The sequence below is a fragment of the Acipenser ruthenus genome, chromosome 14 (assembly GCF_902713425.1).
Source record: "Acipenser ruthenus chromosome 14, fAciRut3.2 maternal haplotype, whole genome shotgun sequence".
NCBI classification, from domain to species: domain Eukaryota; kingdom Metazoa; phylum Chordata; class Actinopteri; order Acipenseriformes; family Acipenseridae; genus Acipenser; species Acipenser ruthenus.
In genome coordinates this window covers 37,115,601-37,132,179 of record NC_081202.1, presented here as the reverse complement: position 1 = coordinate 37,132,179, position 16,579 = coordinate 37,115,601, and the positions used below count along the sequence as shown (strand labels likewise).

The 16,579-nt window shown below is 37.8% G+C and overlaps 1 protein-coding gene across 1 annotated transcript in view; it reads left to right on the top strand.

Moving 5' to 3' along the window:
- Nucleotides 1-16,579, top strand: part of kcnq1.2 (potassium voltage-gated channel, KQT-like subfamily, member 1.2) — a 475,366-nt gene that overhangs the window by 85,322 nt on the left and 373,465 nt on the right. The window contains exons 6-8 of the mRNA XM_058985439.1: nt 4,891-5,031; nt 12,842-12,952; nt 14,230-14,325. Coding sequence (XP_058841422.1) covers nt 4,891-5,031; nt 12,842-12,952; nt 14,230-14,325 — 348 coding nt within the window. The remainder of the gene's footprint in view (nt 1-4,890; nt 5,032-12,841; nt 12,953-14,229; nt 14,326-16,579) is intronic.

Sequence of the window (16,579 nt, the reverse complement as noted above, 5' to 3'; positions counted from 1 at the left end):
GTCATTCATTTTGGCCTAAATATCTTCATAAACAGCACAGATGTAATCCTTTCAATCTGAGATAATGTATTTTTTATTTCTTAAAACAGCAGTTCCAGGAAGCCTAATTCATTTCCTGTATTTTAGAGAAATAGTCACACCATAAGAGTCTGTCCAAGAATTGAAAAATAAACGCACATCATTGTGTTGGGGCTGACAGCATGGACTGCTTTTTCTGTCATTGTTTTTTTTCTGTTACCTTTTTTTTTTTTTTTTTTTTTACTTATTTATTTATTTTATGCTCTTTCATTTATTTATTTTTTTTTCAAAATGAAATTTTTCCTGGGGTACTACTGAAAAAATGTTTCTGCTAATGGTCCCCTGCTCTCAAACAGCCTCAAAAGTAGTTGAGCTAAACAGTTTATCGATTGAGATTTAAGACAAGCCTTTCTTACGCACAGCGCCAAAAGCTGTTTGAATTCCAGACAAACGTGTTTTTAAGTATTGCAGGCACTTTTGAAAATCACACATCATGGGTCAGAAATGATCTGGGCAATGCATTCCTCAACAGTTCCTCTGGATCATTCACCATTTAGACATTTAGTCAAAACTAAGTATAATTTGTATAATTATTAGTGCAAGTATTAACTAGGTTTAATTTCTGTGAAATGTTTAGCTAGCTAGTCGCATGTTCCCAAATCTGTATATTACACCACAGGAGTGTTTTCTCTCAGATCATTAACAGCTCCATGTTGGTAAAACATTTTAACAAAAAATTGCAGCAGAATGATGTACAAGTGAAATTTTTACAGTGACAAAGCAGGAACACAAACATTCTTTGTGCGTGGCAGCCAAAAGCTAATCCAACACCAGATTGTAATAGAAGTACGAGAACCACTAAACTCAGATGATGAAGATTATTACCAGCTGGTTGGTAAAGGGAAGGCACCTGGTGACTTCAGGGATCATTAAATGAGTGCAGCTCACATTGAGTGCAATTTCATTAATTTTGCCCAGGTGTGCCTAAGTACAGTAGATTATGTTTAAAGAGGTTTACAGTAAATCATCTCCCTCTCTAGAGCTACTGTTCTGAAAATATTGCTTTTTATAGGGAAACAATTTAGAGGGAGTGGTCAAAAGGTTTTCTGATTGTTTTCTTTTGTTTCAGAAATCTAAAGAGCAAACCCCTTTTTTTTTTATAAAACTTCAAACAAATTAGAATGTGAAATGCCTAGCCACGAAGGATGGGTTTTGGACCCAGCATAGATCCATTATTCATTTTTATTAAACATTTTTATTCACAAGTCCTCTCAGATGTGTTAGAGAGTGTGTGTATGTAATTGTGGGAGGCACTGTAATATTTTGCTCCTCTTAAACAGATATCCTGAAGCGCCTGCTCTATTATGACATGTAAGGATTATAAGACAATTACAAATCAAGAACACATGTAGAGCTAACTCATACAGTATAAAAACCCATGGAGGAAAAAAATAACTAGACAATCTGACAAACAACATAATCTGCTGGCACAAAGGTGGAGCAAACATGTGTCTGTAAGAAAAACTAACAGGAAGAAAAAACTTTAACAAAACAAATATGTAACAGGCCGGAGGCTGGGTGTGAACTAGCGACCCCACAGTCCACAAGCAAGCGTCTTAACCACTATGCAAACAAGCCAGACCTATCTGCATTCGTAGTAATAGAGGTTTTAACCTTATCTCATCTCACCAACAGGGGGCAGAATCCGTAACAGCAGTGTATCACACAACACTGCCCATTACACACCTGTTAATCTCGGCAATCATCTGAAGCCAATCTATGAGTTCCAGATCACAGCAGCAGTGTAATGAGTTCCAGATCACAGCAGCAGTTTAATGAGTTCCAGATCATAGCAGCAGTTTAATGAGTTCCAGATCACAGCAGCAGTGTAATGAGTTCCAGATCACAGCAGCAGTGTAATGAGTTCCAGATCACAGCAGCAGTGTAATGAGGTCCAGATCACAGCAGCAATGTAGTGTTCCAGATCACAGCAGCAGTGTAATGAGTTCCAGATCACAGCAGCAGTGTAATGAGTTCCAGATCATAGCAGCAGTTTAATGAGTTCCAGATCACAGCAGCAGTGTAATGAGTTCCAGATCACAGCAGCAGTGTAATGAGTTCCAGATCACAGCAGCAGTGTAATGAGTTCCAGATCACAGCAGCAATGTAGAGTTCCAGATCACAGCAGCAGTGTAATGAGTTCCAGATCACAGCAGCAGTGTAATGAGTTCCAGATCACAGCAGCAGTGTAATGAGTTCCAGATCACAGCAGCAGTGTAATGAGTTCCAGATCACAGCAGCAGTGTAACAGAGTGGCGGCTGGGTGTGAACCGGCGACCCTGCGCATGAGTGTCTTAACCACTATGTAAAACAGCTGTTGTGCATTCATGGTTATAGGGCTTTTAACCTCATCTAATTTCACTGACAGGGGGCATAACCCATAACAGCAGTATATCACACTGCCTGTTACAAATATAAATATAGTGCAAATTGGAAACACAAAATGGTTCCCTTTTCTAGACTTTTCCCACCATACTACATAACAATTATAACAGCTTGTTAAACAATTGTTAAAACTTGAATTTCAACAGATGCTGCAATACGATGAATAATGTATTTATTTACTTTTTGGATTTGGAAAATGATTTGACAAACCCAGATGGGTATCCACGGTCTAACTTGAAGCTTATGCATGACAATTGTACAAGAATCTGCTGAATCATTTTTTATCTTAGTGCTGCGCGTTTACTGTAGAGGTATAAAAACATCAGGCAAAAGGGGGAGCCCTTGCAGGTCTCCATCATCTACCAAAAATAACCTTTGTCAGCTTTTCCTTAATAACATTAATTGTTTTTCTATTTACAGAATAACTGCCCATTCATGATACAAGATTCTACAAGTAAGGGATAACACGCGACAGGGTTTGCGTGTTGCATTATGGGTTGGAGGCACGAAGCCGTATGTTCATGGAACACAACGCACACGTCCTGGAGTGTATTATCCTGCTTCTAAAACATTTTGTATATGTATTTTTAAAACCAATTAAGTTTTTTTCATTTTATTATATATCTTTCCATGTTGGAGAAAATATAGTCCCTCAAACTGGAGGTTTTGAACACTGGTTTTAGAGTATACCAGATAGCTTCATCGTTTAAGCAGCATAAGGGAATTTGGCAAAGGTGAAAGAAAAAACTGCCAGCACCAGGGGGTATTTAATGATGTATTAATGGGGATTACCAGGCATATATCCACAGTGGTTTTCGCTTTCTTTATTTATTTTAATTTGTGATTTTTTGTTCCTTAATTGTAGTTTAAGGATGCGAATTCTAGTCAATTTTCATCTGTAGTGACAACAAAGCTGTTAGGTTTAAACAGACACTGCCCTATGGAGCGCCATTTGTGCCAGAACTATTGATCTATTCATTCATTAATTTGTCAATTCATGCAGGAATTCATAAATTAATTGGGGAATTCATAAATTAATTCATCAATTCGTCCATCAATTCAGAAATTAATTTGTCAATTCATCCATACGAAAGGCTTGATGGGATTCTGGGTGAATCAATTGCTCCACGATTGACCTGTCAATTAATGAATTGAAAGGTGAATTTCCAACTATCAATCTCGCACTGTGCCAAAAAGGAGTAACCATTTCTAGCCACTTGGAGCAGGTACTAAAATTGCAACCAATGAGAATCCAGTCTCAAGCAGAACTGTTCCTCCAATAACCTTGTAGCTTACTAGAAAAGGCGTTTCAATCACAAAAGATGTTTTGTAGCTTCTCCAGGTCACCGGTAGTAATGCATGGATGGTGAACTGCAGTGTCGTCTTTTGTATATATTTTAATTATCAACAAATACATTAGTCATTTTTAAATGCTTGGTCACTAAAGGCTAACATTGTGGTCTATGTCAGCGCTGTTTAAGGAGCGATTGAGACCAGCACGAAGGCAACAAAGCTAGAAATTGAGTACACTTGAGTACACGATGAAAGCATAGCATTTCCGTAACAGACCATTTAAATGTTCAATTTTTATTTTTCCAATTTGATTAATTTGTTGACTTGTTAGATCTTTGTATTTCGCTTTTTTTTCAACTGCGGTTTGTCTTCTTGTAATTCTAGCCGCTTGTCTTCTGTCATGCCTCTGAAAACATCAAATGTGACGAAAGGAATATCACTCATTTTGACAAACTTTCAAACACCTCTCACACCAATGTGTGTATTTATTGCAAGTTTAATATGTTGTGTATTGATACTTTATTTACTGTGCTTAGGCAAAAATAAGTTCTGCCGTGCATTGTGCTATATATCTGCACGGTTAAAAGTCCTGAACAGCCAATCAGCATGCAGCATCTGAACATTCTGTTTTATAAGACAATTAGAATTTGCGTGTTGTGCAGTGTGAGTCATACAGTCAGAGGAGCGTAGGTTTGTGTCCTGGCTCTTCAAAGTTGTGGGCCTTCGCTGGGGAGAGCCGTTGTGGATCCCTATGGATTAGGGAGGCAACACCTTCAGTTCTCCTCAGCTGTATGGGGAATTGATGCAGTGAGGGAATGTAATTGGTCTTCAAAATTGGGGAGAAAATCAGGGCTTAAATAACTGGGCTCTGTAACAGAAAGCCATCCTGATAAACAAACACAGATGCTTAATTTTGCAACCCATTCCTAAATGGTGTATTCCTATGCCAACTACAACCGAACATCCCTGTAAATTCATGTTTAAATGCCATACACAACTTGATTTACATATTATTTACAGTCAAAGAGGAACAACATGTTTTTCTTCCTTTCAGGAAAAAAATAACACGTTTGACACTTGGGGAAGCTCTTTGAAAACAAGTCTCTTGAATCTTTATTTTTCACTTTTTTTCAGGAACTTATTACAACTTTGTACATTGGTTTCTTGGGGCTCATATTCTCTTCATACTTTGTGTATCTGGCTGAGAAGGATGCAGTAGATGAGGAAGGGAAGACGGGATTTGCCAGCTACGCAGATGCCTTATGGTGGGGCGTGGTGAGTCAATTATTGCAAAGAAAAAATAAACATGCTTCTAGTGCCATGTCAACACAACAATACATGACTGAAGTCTTTAAAATCTCAAAAGGAGTTAACATAGTTAACACTAACCAATACTTTAAGCGCAGTACAGAAACCAGGACCACAGGGTGCAGTTGGAAATTAAGTGGAGAAGGAAGGACACTTCTTCACACAGAGAGTGGTAAGGGTATGAAATGGGTTACTTAGCCATGTTGTTGATGCTGAGTCACTTGGATCCTTTAAGACCCAACTTGACGTCAGTCTCTGAGATCAATCAGCTACTAGACACTGGGAAGCATAGCTGGGCCGAATGGCCTCCTCTGGTTTGTAATTTTCTTATGGGTTAATTACCATAGTCATCATCTCCCAAAATGTATTTCCTGAAACTAACATTGTCAGGGGAACACCTCAGTGTCTTTTAACTAACTATATAAATCCAACAGTTCAAGTTTGACACAGTTCCCTTTTATTGTCCTAGTTTCATGAACCAACTTTTTGCTACTTGAGGAAACTCATCCATAACTATTAAACATTAGTAAGCATGAAACTTCGAAATACTAAAAGAGTCTTTCGACTAGAAGTCTTTCTCAATGATTTCACTGTTGAAGACATTGAAAAAGACTTCTAGTCAAAACATTTGTCATAAAATGTATTACATCTCTTTTAGTATTTCTAATTGAGGAAACTCCATAAGACGAAGATGTTTTAAGAATCAAGGTTTTAAAATATTTTTTTCTTCATTAGCAACATTATCACTGGGCCCCCTTTTTTTGCTGAGAGGCTTGTTTTGTTATACTTTTATTCAGGATATGCAGGTATTTAGAAGTTTGCTGTAGCTTTGACACTGTTTTGTGTCTCTATAGTTGGTACATGACAGCTGTATTTTATGATTCTCTCAATAAAGTTCCATTACAGGTCCACTGAAAATTAACCATGTCAGTGTCACATTGTATCACCACTGGCCATATTAATGATACAGACTTTCAGAAAGTGGCCTATATTTCTCTTTCAGAGCAAATCACAGGTAAATGGCACCCTCCATAGAAAATCTATTACACAACTTGCCCATAATGGAAAATCGGACACAGTGTCTTTACAGTTGGTACACTGCTGTATTCTATGATTTTGTATATACAATTATATTACAGGTGGTGTCCAGTTAACAATTTCACTGCCACATTGCTTTAACCTTTGCACATATGAATAATACCTCATCTTTACCAACCATTCGATCTGATATGATGCCCTCAGGGATACTTTGTTTTTGTTCACAAATACTCCCATTTTTTGTGACAGTAAAATGTTGAATGCTAATATTGAAAGTATACAGTCTCTAGCATTGCAAATTGGCTACAATGTTTATGTGTGAATTAAATTCAGACTAAATAAGAATTACTATCCCAGCTCTAGCACCCCAATTATTGCAGCTTTAATGCCAATATTTTGTTTTCCTTTGAATTTTCAGAGAGAACTAAACTTAAGTCCTACTTGTATTAATTTCAAATGAATCCTATCACGTGTTAACTGTCTGGAATGGATCCAGGGTGGATTAAAATATAAGAAACATGATACAGTTTGCTGGTGGTTTTAAGTCTATAACTGAAACAACTGGCACTGTGACCTCCAACTCCAGAAACAAATGCCAAACCAAAAAACAAACAAACTAAATGTAAAAAATATCTATCTATCTATCTATCTATCTATCTATCTATCTATCTATCTATATATATGTATATATATATATATATATATATATATATATATATATATATATATATATATATATATGTATTTATAATTCAAGTTAGTGAAACTAGCATGTAAGTAGCAAAAAGTGTTTGGCATAACTAGAACAAGCCTTAAAACTTGAGCAAATTGCAGATTCAGGGAAAAATCATTTCAAAACCTGTATTTAGGAGAACAGATGTTTGCAAAGCTGAGGAACTGCTTTTACCTTGATTCAACCATAAAGAAATCTCTTAAGAAATCTGTCGCTAATATTTTCTCCAAATGCTAGCACTTTTTATAAGGCACCCACAGAACTAGATTGAATACAGTTATCGATTACACCGTGTAACAAATTTTTTTTTTTTTTTGGTTCCTGGGTAGTAAGTGTTATTTCCTAATTGCTTATGCCTCAAAAGTATAGAAAATGGCTATTATTCCCCACAAACTTTGCTTTTGTGACTAGGACAGTGATATTTTGAAATGTACCTATTTTTCCAGAACATTCCAGATAGATTCAGTGCTGAGTAAACTTGGAGTAACTTCTAGAACTTTCTAGAACTTTCCAGTAATATAAATAGTAGTATAAATACAGGGGCCTTAAGCCCACCAGTTCAGTTTAGTTCCAGCTGCCTAAGTGGATACATATCTGCATTTTTCTGAGATGGCATCAAGAGGCTGCAAGCATTCGGCAGACGCATTTTGCTATGTCTGCGGCCAATTTATCAAGACAAGAGCGAAAAAGTACTCTGTGGAAGCATCTGCTAAGATGTGTGAGGCCTACAAGGCATATTTCGGCATGCCTGTCGGGGATCAAGACAAACCCTGGGCACCTCATTTCACCTGCGAGCACTGCAAAAAAACTCTGGAAGGTAAGATGGACAATTGTTGCTCGGAATTTTATGTTATAAAATTTGTTAAAATTTTTAAAATTGTAAAAGTTTTTAATTTTAAAATGTTTTACAATTTTCAATGTTATTGAAAAAATATATCATATATGAAAAATGTTGCGAGAATCTCTTACACATTAGTCATGGGTGAAATAAATGTATTTTTGTAGGATGGTACAGAGGGGAAAAGAGAGCCATGAAGTTCGCTATCCCAAGAATTTGGCGGGAACCCACTGACCACTCAAGCAACTGCTACCTCTGCATGGTGGACCCTTCCAAGCGGACCGAGTTCTCTGTGGGGAGGAACAACGTCAAGTGGGAGCCACTGGTGGACCCCCGGAAGGTGCTGATGCCACCACTGCACATCAAATTGGGCCTTATGAAACAATTTGTCAGAGCTCTAGATAAGGAGTCGGCAGTCTTCAAGTACCTTCAAGACTTCTTCCCTAAGCTGTCTGAGGCAAAGGTCAAAGCCGGTGTCTTCGTTGGACCACAGATAAAGAAGATCCTGGAGTGCAATGAATTCCCCAGGAAGCTCACTAGTAAGGAGAAAGCGGCTTGGAACAGCTTTGTCGCAGTGGTTCGGGGCTTCCTGGGCAATCACAAGGCCGAAAACTATGTGGAGCTGGTTGAGACTCTGGTGAAGAACTATGGCACAATGGGCTGTAGGATGTCCCTCAAAGTCCATATCCTTGATGCTCATCTTGATAAATTCAAGGAGAACATGGGAGCGTACTCGGAGGAGCAAGGCGAGCGCTTCCACCAGGATATACTGGACTTTGAACGCCGCTACCAAGGACAGTATAACGAGAACATGATGGGAGACTACATTTGGGGGCTGATTCGTGAAAGTGATTTACAGTATAATCGTAAATCTCGAAAAACTACTCACTTCTAAATTTTTTGTAGTCATTTTTGTATTACTTTAGTATAAATACATGTTAATTTGGATTCATATGTTGTTTTTTTCTGACTTTATGTGAAAGAAAAGACACAAATTCGCCCGTTTTCTCATTGGAAATAGGTACATTTCAAAATATCACTGTCCTGGTCACAAAAGCAAAGTTTGTGGGGAATAATAGCCATTTTCTATACTTTTGAGGCATAAGCAATTAGGAAATAACACTTACTACCCAGGAACAAAAATTGTGTTACATAGTGTTATAGACTGATGAGGATCTTTTAGCCAAGAGGGCTATCTCTTATTCCCGCCTGTACCCTCTCTTTCTCCTCCTTATGTACACTATTATCTATTTACCAACTTCCCTTCCCCCTGCCTTCCAGACATCTTGTCTCCCCCTTACTGTACCTGACAGTTATATCTGGCTTACATTATCTGTTCCACTTACACTTGGGTGAAGCAGTGTCTTCTAGGTCAAAGCATGTTACTGACAGAAAGCATGTTGGCCAATAGAGGAATAGAGAATGGAACTGGTTGGTAATGACAGGAAAGACGCTGTTGAAAATATGGGAACAATTTTCACCCTCAGGTGAAATGACCAAGGAAGTGCAACACTGTCTGAAAGCATGGCTTGCAAACATAGATTTCTTTAACCTCTTGTAGTACCAGATGAATGCTAAGAAAAATCCATGTTTGCTGAAAAATATAGCGTGATACGTCCCCATGTGTTGCTATAACTTTTTAAATAATGTACTTGTAGTTTTTCTTTTCATTGTTAACATCCTGACAACTTTTTACACTTACAACTTTAAGGTCTTTTTTAAAGGTCTTTTAAAAATGTCCACTCTGGGGTTTGAGATCTGTCCTCTAAATCACTGCAGGAAGAGCGAAAAAACAAACAAAAAAAAACATAACAAATGCGCTGGCTTTTCTGTTCCGTAGCACATCATGGATCGTTATTGCTGTGTTACCTGTTTGACAATGTGGGCAATAATCCTTACACTATCAGTGCACTAGAGCGGACATTTTGAAAAGAGCTTTGAAACAAACTTTAAAGTTCTAAGTGTAAAAAGTTGTCAGTATATAAACAATGAAAAGAAAAATTACAGGACGTTATTTAAACAGTTTTAGCAACACGTGGGGACGTGTAACGATGTATTTATCGGAACCCCGCAACTTACTCTGCCAAAGTCGGACCATTTAAATAACAGTATACACATAATAATACAAAAGCAGCAATTTTAAAGTTACATTAAAACCCACTAAGATAAGAAAGCCATTTTATAAAAGTGCGTTTTTAGTCTTGACTTGAAAACTGTAATGGTGCCAGCTTCCCTGACAAACGAAGGCAGAGCATTCCATAATTTAGGAGCTCTACAAGAAAAAGCCCTACCTCCCGTGTTGCTTTTGTTGACCCTAGGAATAACCAGCAGCCCCGCATCCTGTGATCTCAGAGTGCGGTTTGGAAGATACGGGGTCAGTAACTCCTGCAAATAGCTAGGTGCTAATCAATCCAGGGCCTTGTAAGTTAACAGCAAAATTTCAAAATGAATTATATACGGCACAGGGAGCCAGAGTAAAGATGCCAAAACAGGGGTAATATGTTCACTTTTCCTGGTTTTAGTCAGAATTCTAGCGGCAGTATTCTGAACAAGCTGCAAGCGGGATACCACACATTTTGGGACACCAGAAAAAAGTGCATTACAATAATCAGTTCTAGATGAAACAAAGGCATGCATTAGTCTCTCAGCATCAGATGCGGAAATAGTTGGTCTAAGTTTGGCTATATTTTTCAAATGGTAAAAAGATATTTTAGTAACTTCCCTAACATGAGTCTCAAATGATAGATCAGGATCAAACATGTGTTTCTTTCAAAACTGCACATTTGAGGCCTGTACAATGAATTTAATATATTCAATTATTTTGCTAGCTACAATCACTTGTTTTGGATTTAATGGATTTATTATTTGTTATCCTGTTTTAATAGTTCCTTTGAAGGTTTCATGGTGGCTTATGTTAAGAAAATGTTTTTTTGTACAGTATTTACAAAGATATCAGCATACAGGCTTGAGGAGAAGAAACATTTTTCGCCCAGAATATCGAGTCAACTTGTTTTTGACTTTTGGTGCAGGTGCAGGGTACAGCTGCGAACCACGATAGCCAACAAAGTGAATCATTTTGTTTCTCTTGAAAATACAAAATCAAAGCAGATGGTGGTCATTAAGGATTGCTGTTTGAACTGGATCCTGCCCATTTTTAGAAAACCACATTAAGGTAAAAAGGGCCTAGCGTCTGACAGCCATGTCTGTTCTTCGTTCCTCCTTCAATCTCACACTGGCTTTACTGATGGTAAATAATGCCCCAAGGAGATGAACATATAGTCTGTGCAAGATTGGAGAATTTGATACTAATACTTGTGGCCAAAACAAACCACACAAGTAGAAAATTGCCTGCAGCCACTATGTGGTTGGATCAGTGCATGGAAATACCTACACTAGCTTAATGTCAGACATTGTGCATTCAGAACCATATTTACCCTTGAACTGCTGAGAATTGCAGCTCGTTGCATCTGGAGGGATATACTGTATATCTGTGTTAGGCTACTCTGTTCGCAAACAGTATGGTTTCTTTGTTAGTGTTGGGAAAGGGAATGTTTTTTTCCTCTATTATGGGACAGAATGTAGAGCTTCAGGATGCAATAATATAGGGTCATAAGACAGCAAACATCTGTGTATGTGGGTAATCTCGGCATGAGTAGAAGTGAACGGACTAAGGCTGAAAGCTGAGGTCTTACATGCTCACAGTCCAATAATACTGTTATATAAGGCTTTATTCTTAATATACAAGTTAAAAAGCCAGCTATATTGGTTACCAACCTTAATTTAGTCCATTATCATTTTCATTGAAAAGAGGGAAAAGGTTGAGGAAGAGAATACCTTCAGGTGGCTGAGGTAGGGAGCCGATTGTGATGTCACCGCTTTGAACTGACTTTCCAGGTGCATGGTGTCTCAGGTTTGATTTGTTAAAGCAGGTGAGGTCAACCATGCAGATATGGAGAAACTCAATATGGGGTGGTAGACTTCATGAATAAGGTGTTTCCGTGATATGGCATGGAATACAGAAGGTTAAACTGGATATTGTAGTAGATTTGATCATTACACACAGTAGATGCAGTAGGTAGGCTTTGTGGAAAAAGGTGATATTCTAAAATATACTGTAGGGAGCATCATACGCAGGTGTATTCAAGACACAAACACATATCTACAAAAGTCTATACAGTAAAACAATGCAAACACTACACACCTATTATACATATATATATATATATATATATATATATATATATATATATATATATATATATATATATACCAAGCATCAAAAGAAACTTATCATTATTATAACACATTTATTTTTGAAAAAAATATATAAGGTATATAAATGATGGCCATTGACGAAATGTTTTTGGTTTCTTTTTAATCACTCAATCATTCATCCTTGACCATGACACGCTTGAGTGACTATGACTGAAGCATATACACTTAATCACCTAATTAGTAAGACAGTTGATTGGACACTGGATATGGAGTGATTTCAGCTGTTGAATTGCAAGCTTGAATAAAAGCAATAAAGAAAATCACAGAAAAAAAAAACAATATGCCACGTCTGACTAGGGCAGCGTGCTGTGGCTCACCGTCTTTGGTGCTCACAGCCAGCAATTTAAAACCTGGCGAGACGGTATAACCAGACACACTCTGTCAATGACTGGCCATGAACTGGGAGATCAAGAGTCACAACACCTGCCCAAGATCGACAGATCATTTTGCAGCATCTTCGTGATGTCAATTATTATTCAGCACAATAAAAAGTCACTGCACCTGCTCTAAAATAGAGTTTGTCATTTTTCAATCACATCTAGTGAATTTTATCCAAATATAAGTGATATATATATATTTTCAATTATACCTCGATATCTTATGTATAGCAATTTATTGATACACGAGGAATCGTTAGGTAAACCTCATGATGTCTTCTTTAATTTCCCAAAGTGATATTAAGTTGGGTGGAAATCAGTTGTAGGATTGATAAATGTGATTCATATTAACTGAAGTGATATTATCAGGAGCTTGTGCCACTTGCTTCCCATTACATTAACCCCAGTGGTGATAATAAGCAGAGAGTGACGTTAAGGTGGGTTTGAATGTGTGTGTCTGTACTGTATAGTCTGTATGTCATGTCGTCACTATTATTATTTTTTGCTTTTTTTTAGGTTACTGTTACTACAATAGGATACGGAGACAAAGTTCCTCAGACGTGGATTGGAAAGTTGATAGCATCCTTTTTCTCCGTGTTTGCCATCTCTTTCTTTGCTCTTCCTGCGGTAATTTCATTTTAAGCAACCCTGCACTGCTGACTATTATAACATCTGAAAATAGTATTGACTGCTGCAATTGAAATGACAAAGTGCTGGGCATGGGAGTATTTAAAGTCAACATTTTTTCCTACACATTAAAGATCAGATTAAACACTGCCATCTGTAAACAGACTCTGCTTGCGTGAACCAAGGTTTTTAATAATCACTGTTCCCCTTTTTGTTCTGTGCTTGTGTAATGGATCTCCTCTTAGCAACTGATTATTTAGTAATACTGACATCAGCACAAATATGTACCTGCCACTCGACTACAGAACTTGCTCTTTAGCTAAATGATAAGACATTCGTCTTTGAACAACATTGTTTGCAGTTTGCAGTCAGCCCTTGGCTTCCCATTCAATTAAATGGACTGAGAATCCAATTCATCACATTTGTTTGTACATTACGTTAATTTAGGATATGCCATTTTTCAAGCACCACACTGTAGCCATAGAAAGTCTACACTTCTTCCTTGTACAGTACAATATCAATTTCCATGGTCCTCTTTCTCAAGACCATATGAGTATCACAGGAAAGAAAGTGTACCTAACCAGTACTGGAATAAATCTCCACATATACAAGAATGAAGAAGTGGGATGGAACACTTACTACAGGATGATAGAGGGAAGCTGGGCTGTTTCATTAAACAATGGAAACCTCTCTTAGCTGTTACAAATCATCTGAAGCCTATACTTGAATTTAAACTTTGATCATTTATATTGATACAATATATACAGGATTCACTATCTGTATTTGTACAAATAGTTCTGTACCGGTGTATACAGTTGAATGTGAGTGGGGTGGCATCCCATAAGTTTCTCCAAAATGGCACCCACAAAAACTTTTCCTTTGCATAAAATTGCTTTCTGTAAACCTTGTTAAACAGGCCTTTCAAACAACTATTGGACTTAATGGACCATAATTTGAAGCAAGTGGTTATTACGACATAACCCTAATATGCAGCCACTTAGCTGGAGGAGGGAGCAGTTAAATGACTGTTCTGAACAGATTTTTGCTAGTTTTATACCGTCAATTATTTTATTTCTCCCTGGAAATTTGCCTCTGCATTTGCTTCAAAATCAGCCTCCATCTGTCCTAGTACTGGCCCAATACTCACTGAAGGGTAGTGTACACTGCAAATATTAGGCCAGCACTACTTATTCATATATTATGCGTAGTTGGTGTTGTTGTGGCTGTATGTTGTCTTCTTTGGTTCCCTGGGTAACACTGTAATGGTTTGATTGCAGGGTATTCTGGGATCAGGCTTTGCTCTGAAAGTTCAACAGAAGCAACGGCAAAAGCATTTCAACCGACAGATTCCCGCTGCAGCTTCTCTGATTCAGGTACTTGGTTTAAAACAAAACGTTTTGCATAGTGCAGTCACAGGCACACAACAAAAGACTATGTCAGTGACAGAAGTGTATGTTACAATTAAGACTTCATTTATGTTTGAGAAATAAAGTTTGAGTTTCCAAAATAAGGGAGCTGTAAATTGAGATCGTAGTGGCCTGCATTCAAGTGAACACCTACATAAGACAAAGGCAAACAGCCATTCCTCTTCATTATTTGTCAGAATGATAGACTGTGATAAGGTGCTCCTACTAATTGCTTTTAAAAAGGAAAAATATTAAACAGAAAAAAACACCATGAAATGCTTCACAATCAAATCATCTCTTGGCTTACTTTCATCACACAACAAACCTAAAGGCTGAGTTTGGTGCTGCACGTTGACCTCGTCATCAAAGGATGAGCTATGGCACTGACTTTATAACTTCAGCAAATTTGCTGAACTAGTCACAACATGTAACTTGATCTCCGTTTTTCCTATGGCAACGAAAGATGTTATTGAAGCACTGGTTTTCTGAGCGTCACTGGCTTTTTGGTGTTTGGTTTTTTAAAAAAAAAATGTTCATACCGGACAAGGAGGGCTTGTCGCACGCACACAGGCATCATAGATGGTCAAGTATGTGACCTTTCCTCGCACTAAAAGCCTGCCAGCAACAGGGCTCCACTGGGTCCTAAACCATGCCAGATACAGATTGGAATTGCAGTAACCACAGACCGTACATGACACAGTATCCATGATTTTAGTAGTTTTAGAGAGACTTTTGTAGAAATTAAAGGTTTACTGACCTAAACGGATTTACCAGTAATTTTGGGCAAAAAACGGGAGAAAATCTGTTCCATGAGAAGTGTCCAAAAAGGTTTGGTTTATGCTTAATTGCTACTGTAACAGGGCTGCACTCACTGTGCTTCGTTTGCCCCTTTAAATGACAGACCCAACACAGAACTTAAATTTAGCGCTGACACGCACTTTTAATAATACCTAAAATAAACAAAACCTAGCTCTCTTTGGGCACTGACTACACATTTCAGGAACCTACCTAAACTAAGTAAGCTGTTTACCGGTTGACAAAACAGAGCACCCAGTTTCACAAAACATGAAAAACAAAAGGATTCACACAGTAGCCCGATTGAACACACTATCAATCAGGCTTCTTCACACAGAAGAGCCCTGAATGAACTAACTCTGGGGTTTATATGCCCCAGAGAAACAGGTATAGGCAGCTGGCTCTAATTTACAGTAATGAGGCCAACTGCCCAAACAAAAAAACAATAAACAAATTAAATCACACACACATTTGCACGTGTGTTTGGCAGGGAGGATTTTAACCCCCATCCCTGCCTTGCTACAATGCATTGATAATACAGTATAGTATATAAACACAAGTTTAAAATATTATTGATCAGGCTAAATATTATTATTTGCAGCTCAGCAATCATCCTATGCCTCACCCTTTTATACTCTCTAAGAATGTTCACCTACAATCTAGCATTTTCTATACGTTTCTAGAATTAGGTTCTGCATTATCATACTGAAATTTCTAGCACCATGTAGACGATAATATCATAGCATCAAAGGGTATGAATACTTTTGACTTAGCATTTTTGGAGTTTTGCAAAGGAAATGCTGAAATAAATAATTGTAGACATCTATTTCTTTTAACTTTTTTCCCTCATACACAAAAGTAAAACTTTTGCTACAAAAATGTTTTCCTATTATTATTTGTTTTCGAGAGATTTCAAAAATTATAAATTTCCATTGGGGTATGTATACTTTTGACTACAGCTGTATAATATACTAGCACATTTACTGACATTTACCAATAGATATGTATGTGTGCAAATAAAAATACCACACACACAAAAACAACGCTCCGGCTTCATTTAACTTTTCAGCTTAAGGGGCCGTACTCGCGTAGCTGTGTCCCCTTTGTACTGCTAACTCCTCCCCGTGACCAGCCCGACGCCACGCTCTATCCAATCACCACGTTCCCCACAGCTGATCACAGTAGAGCTTTTCAGCAGTCTTACAGCTACGCCCTGCCATCAAGATTGCCAACTTCCAGTCGAGTCGGCCCATCCCTGTGAAGGCGCACCACCAACCTTACTTAGCGCCCTTCCTGGTCGGGAGGTAGAGTTGCAGCTCAGATTCCTTTTCTCTCGTTCAGAACGCTATACACTCTTCCAGGGATGTGCATCTGTAACTTTTATAGGCTAAAAAACAAACAAAAAAAACACATGCACCCTTATAGT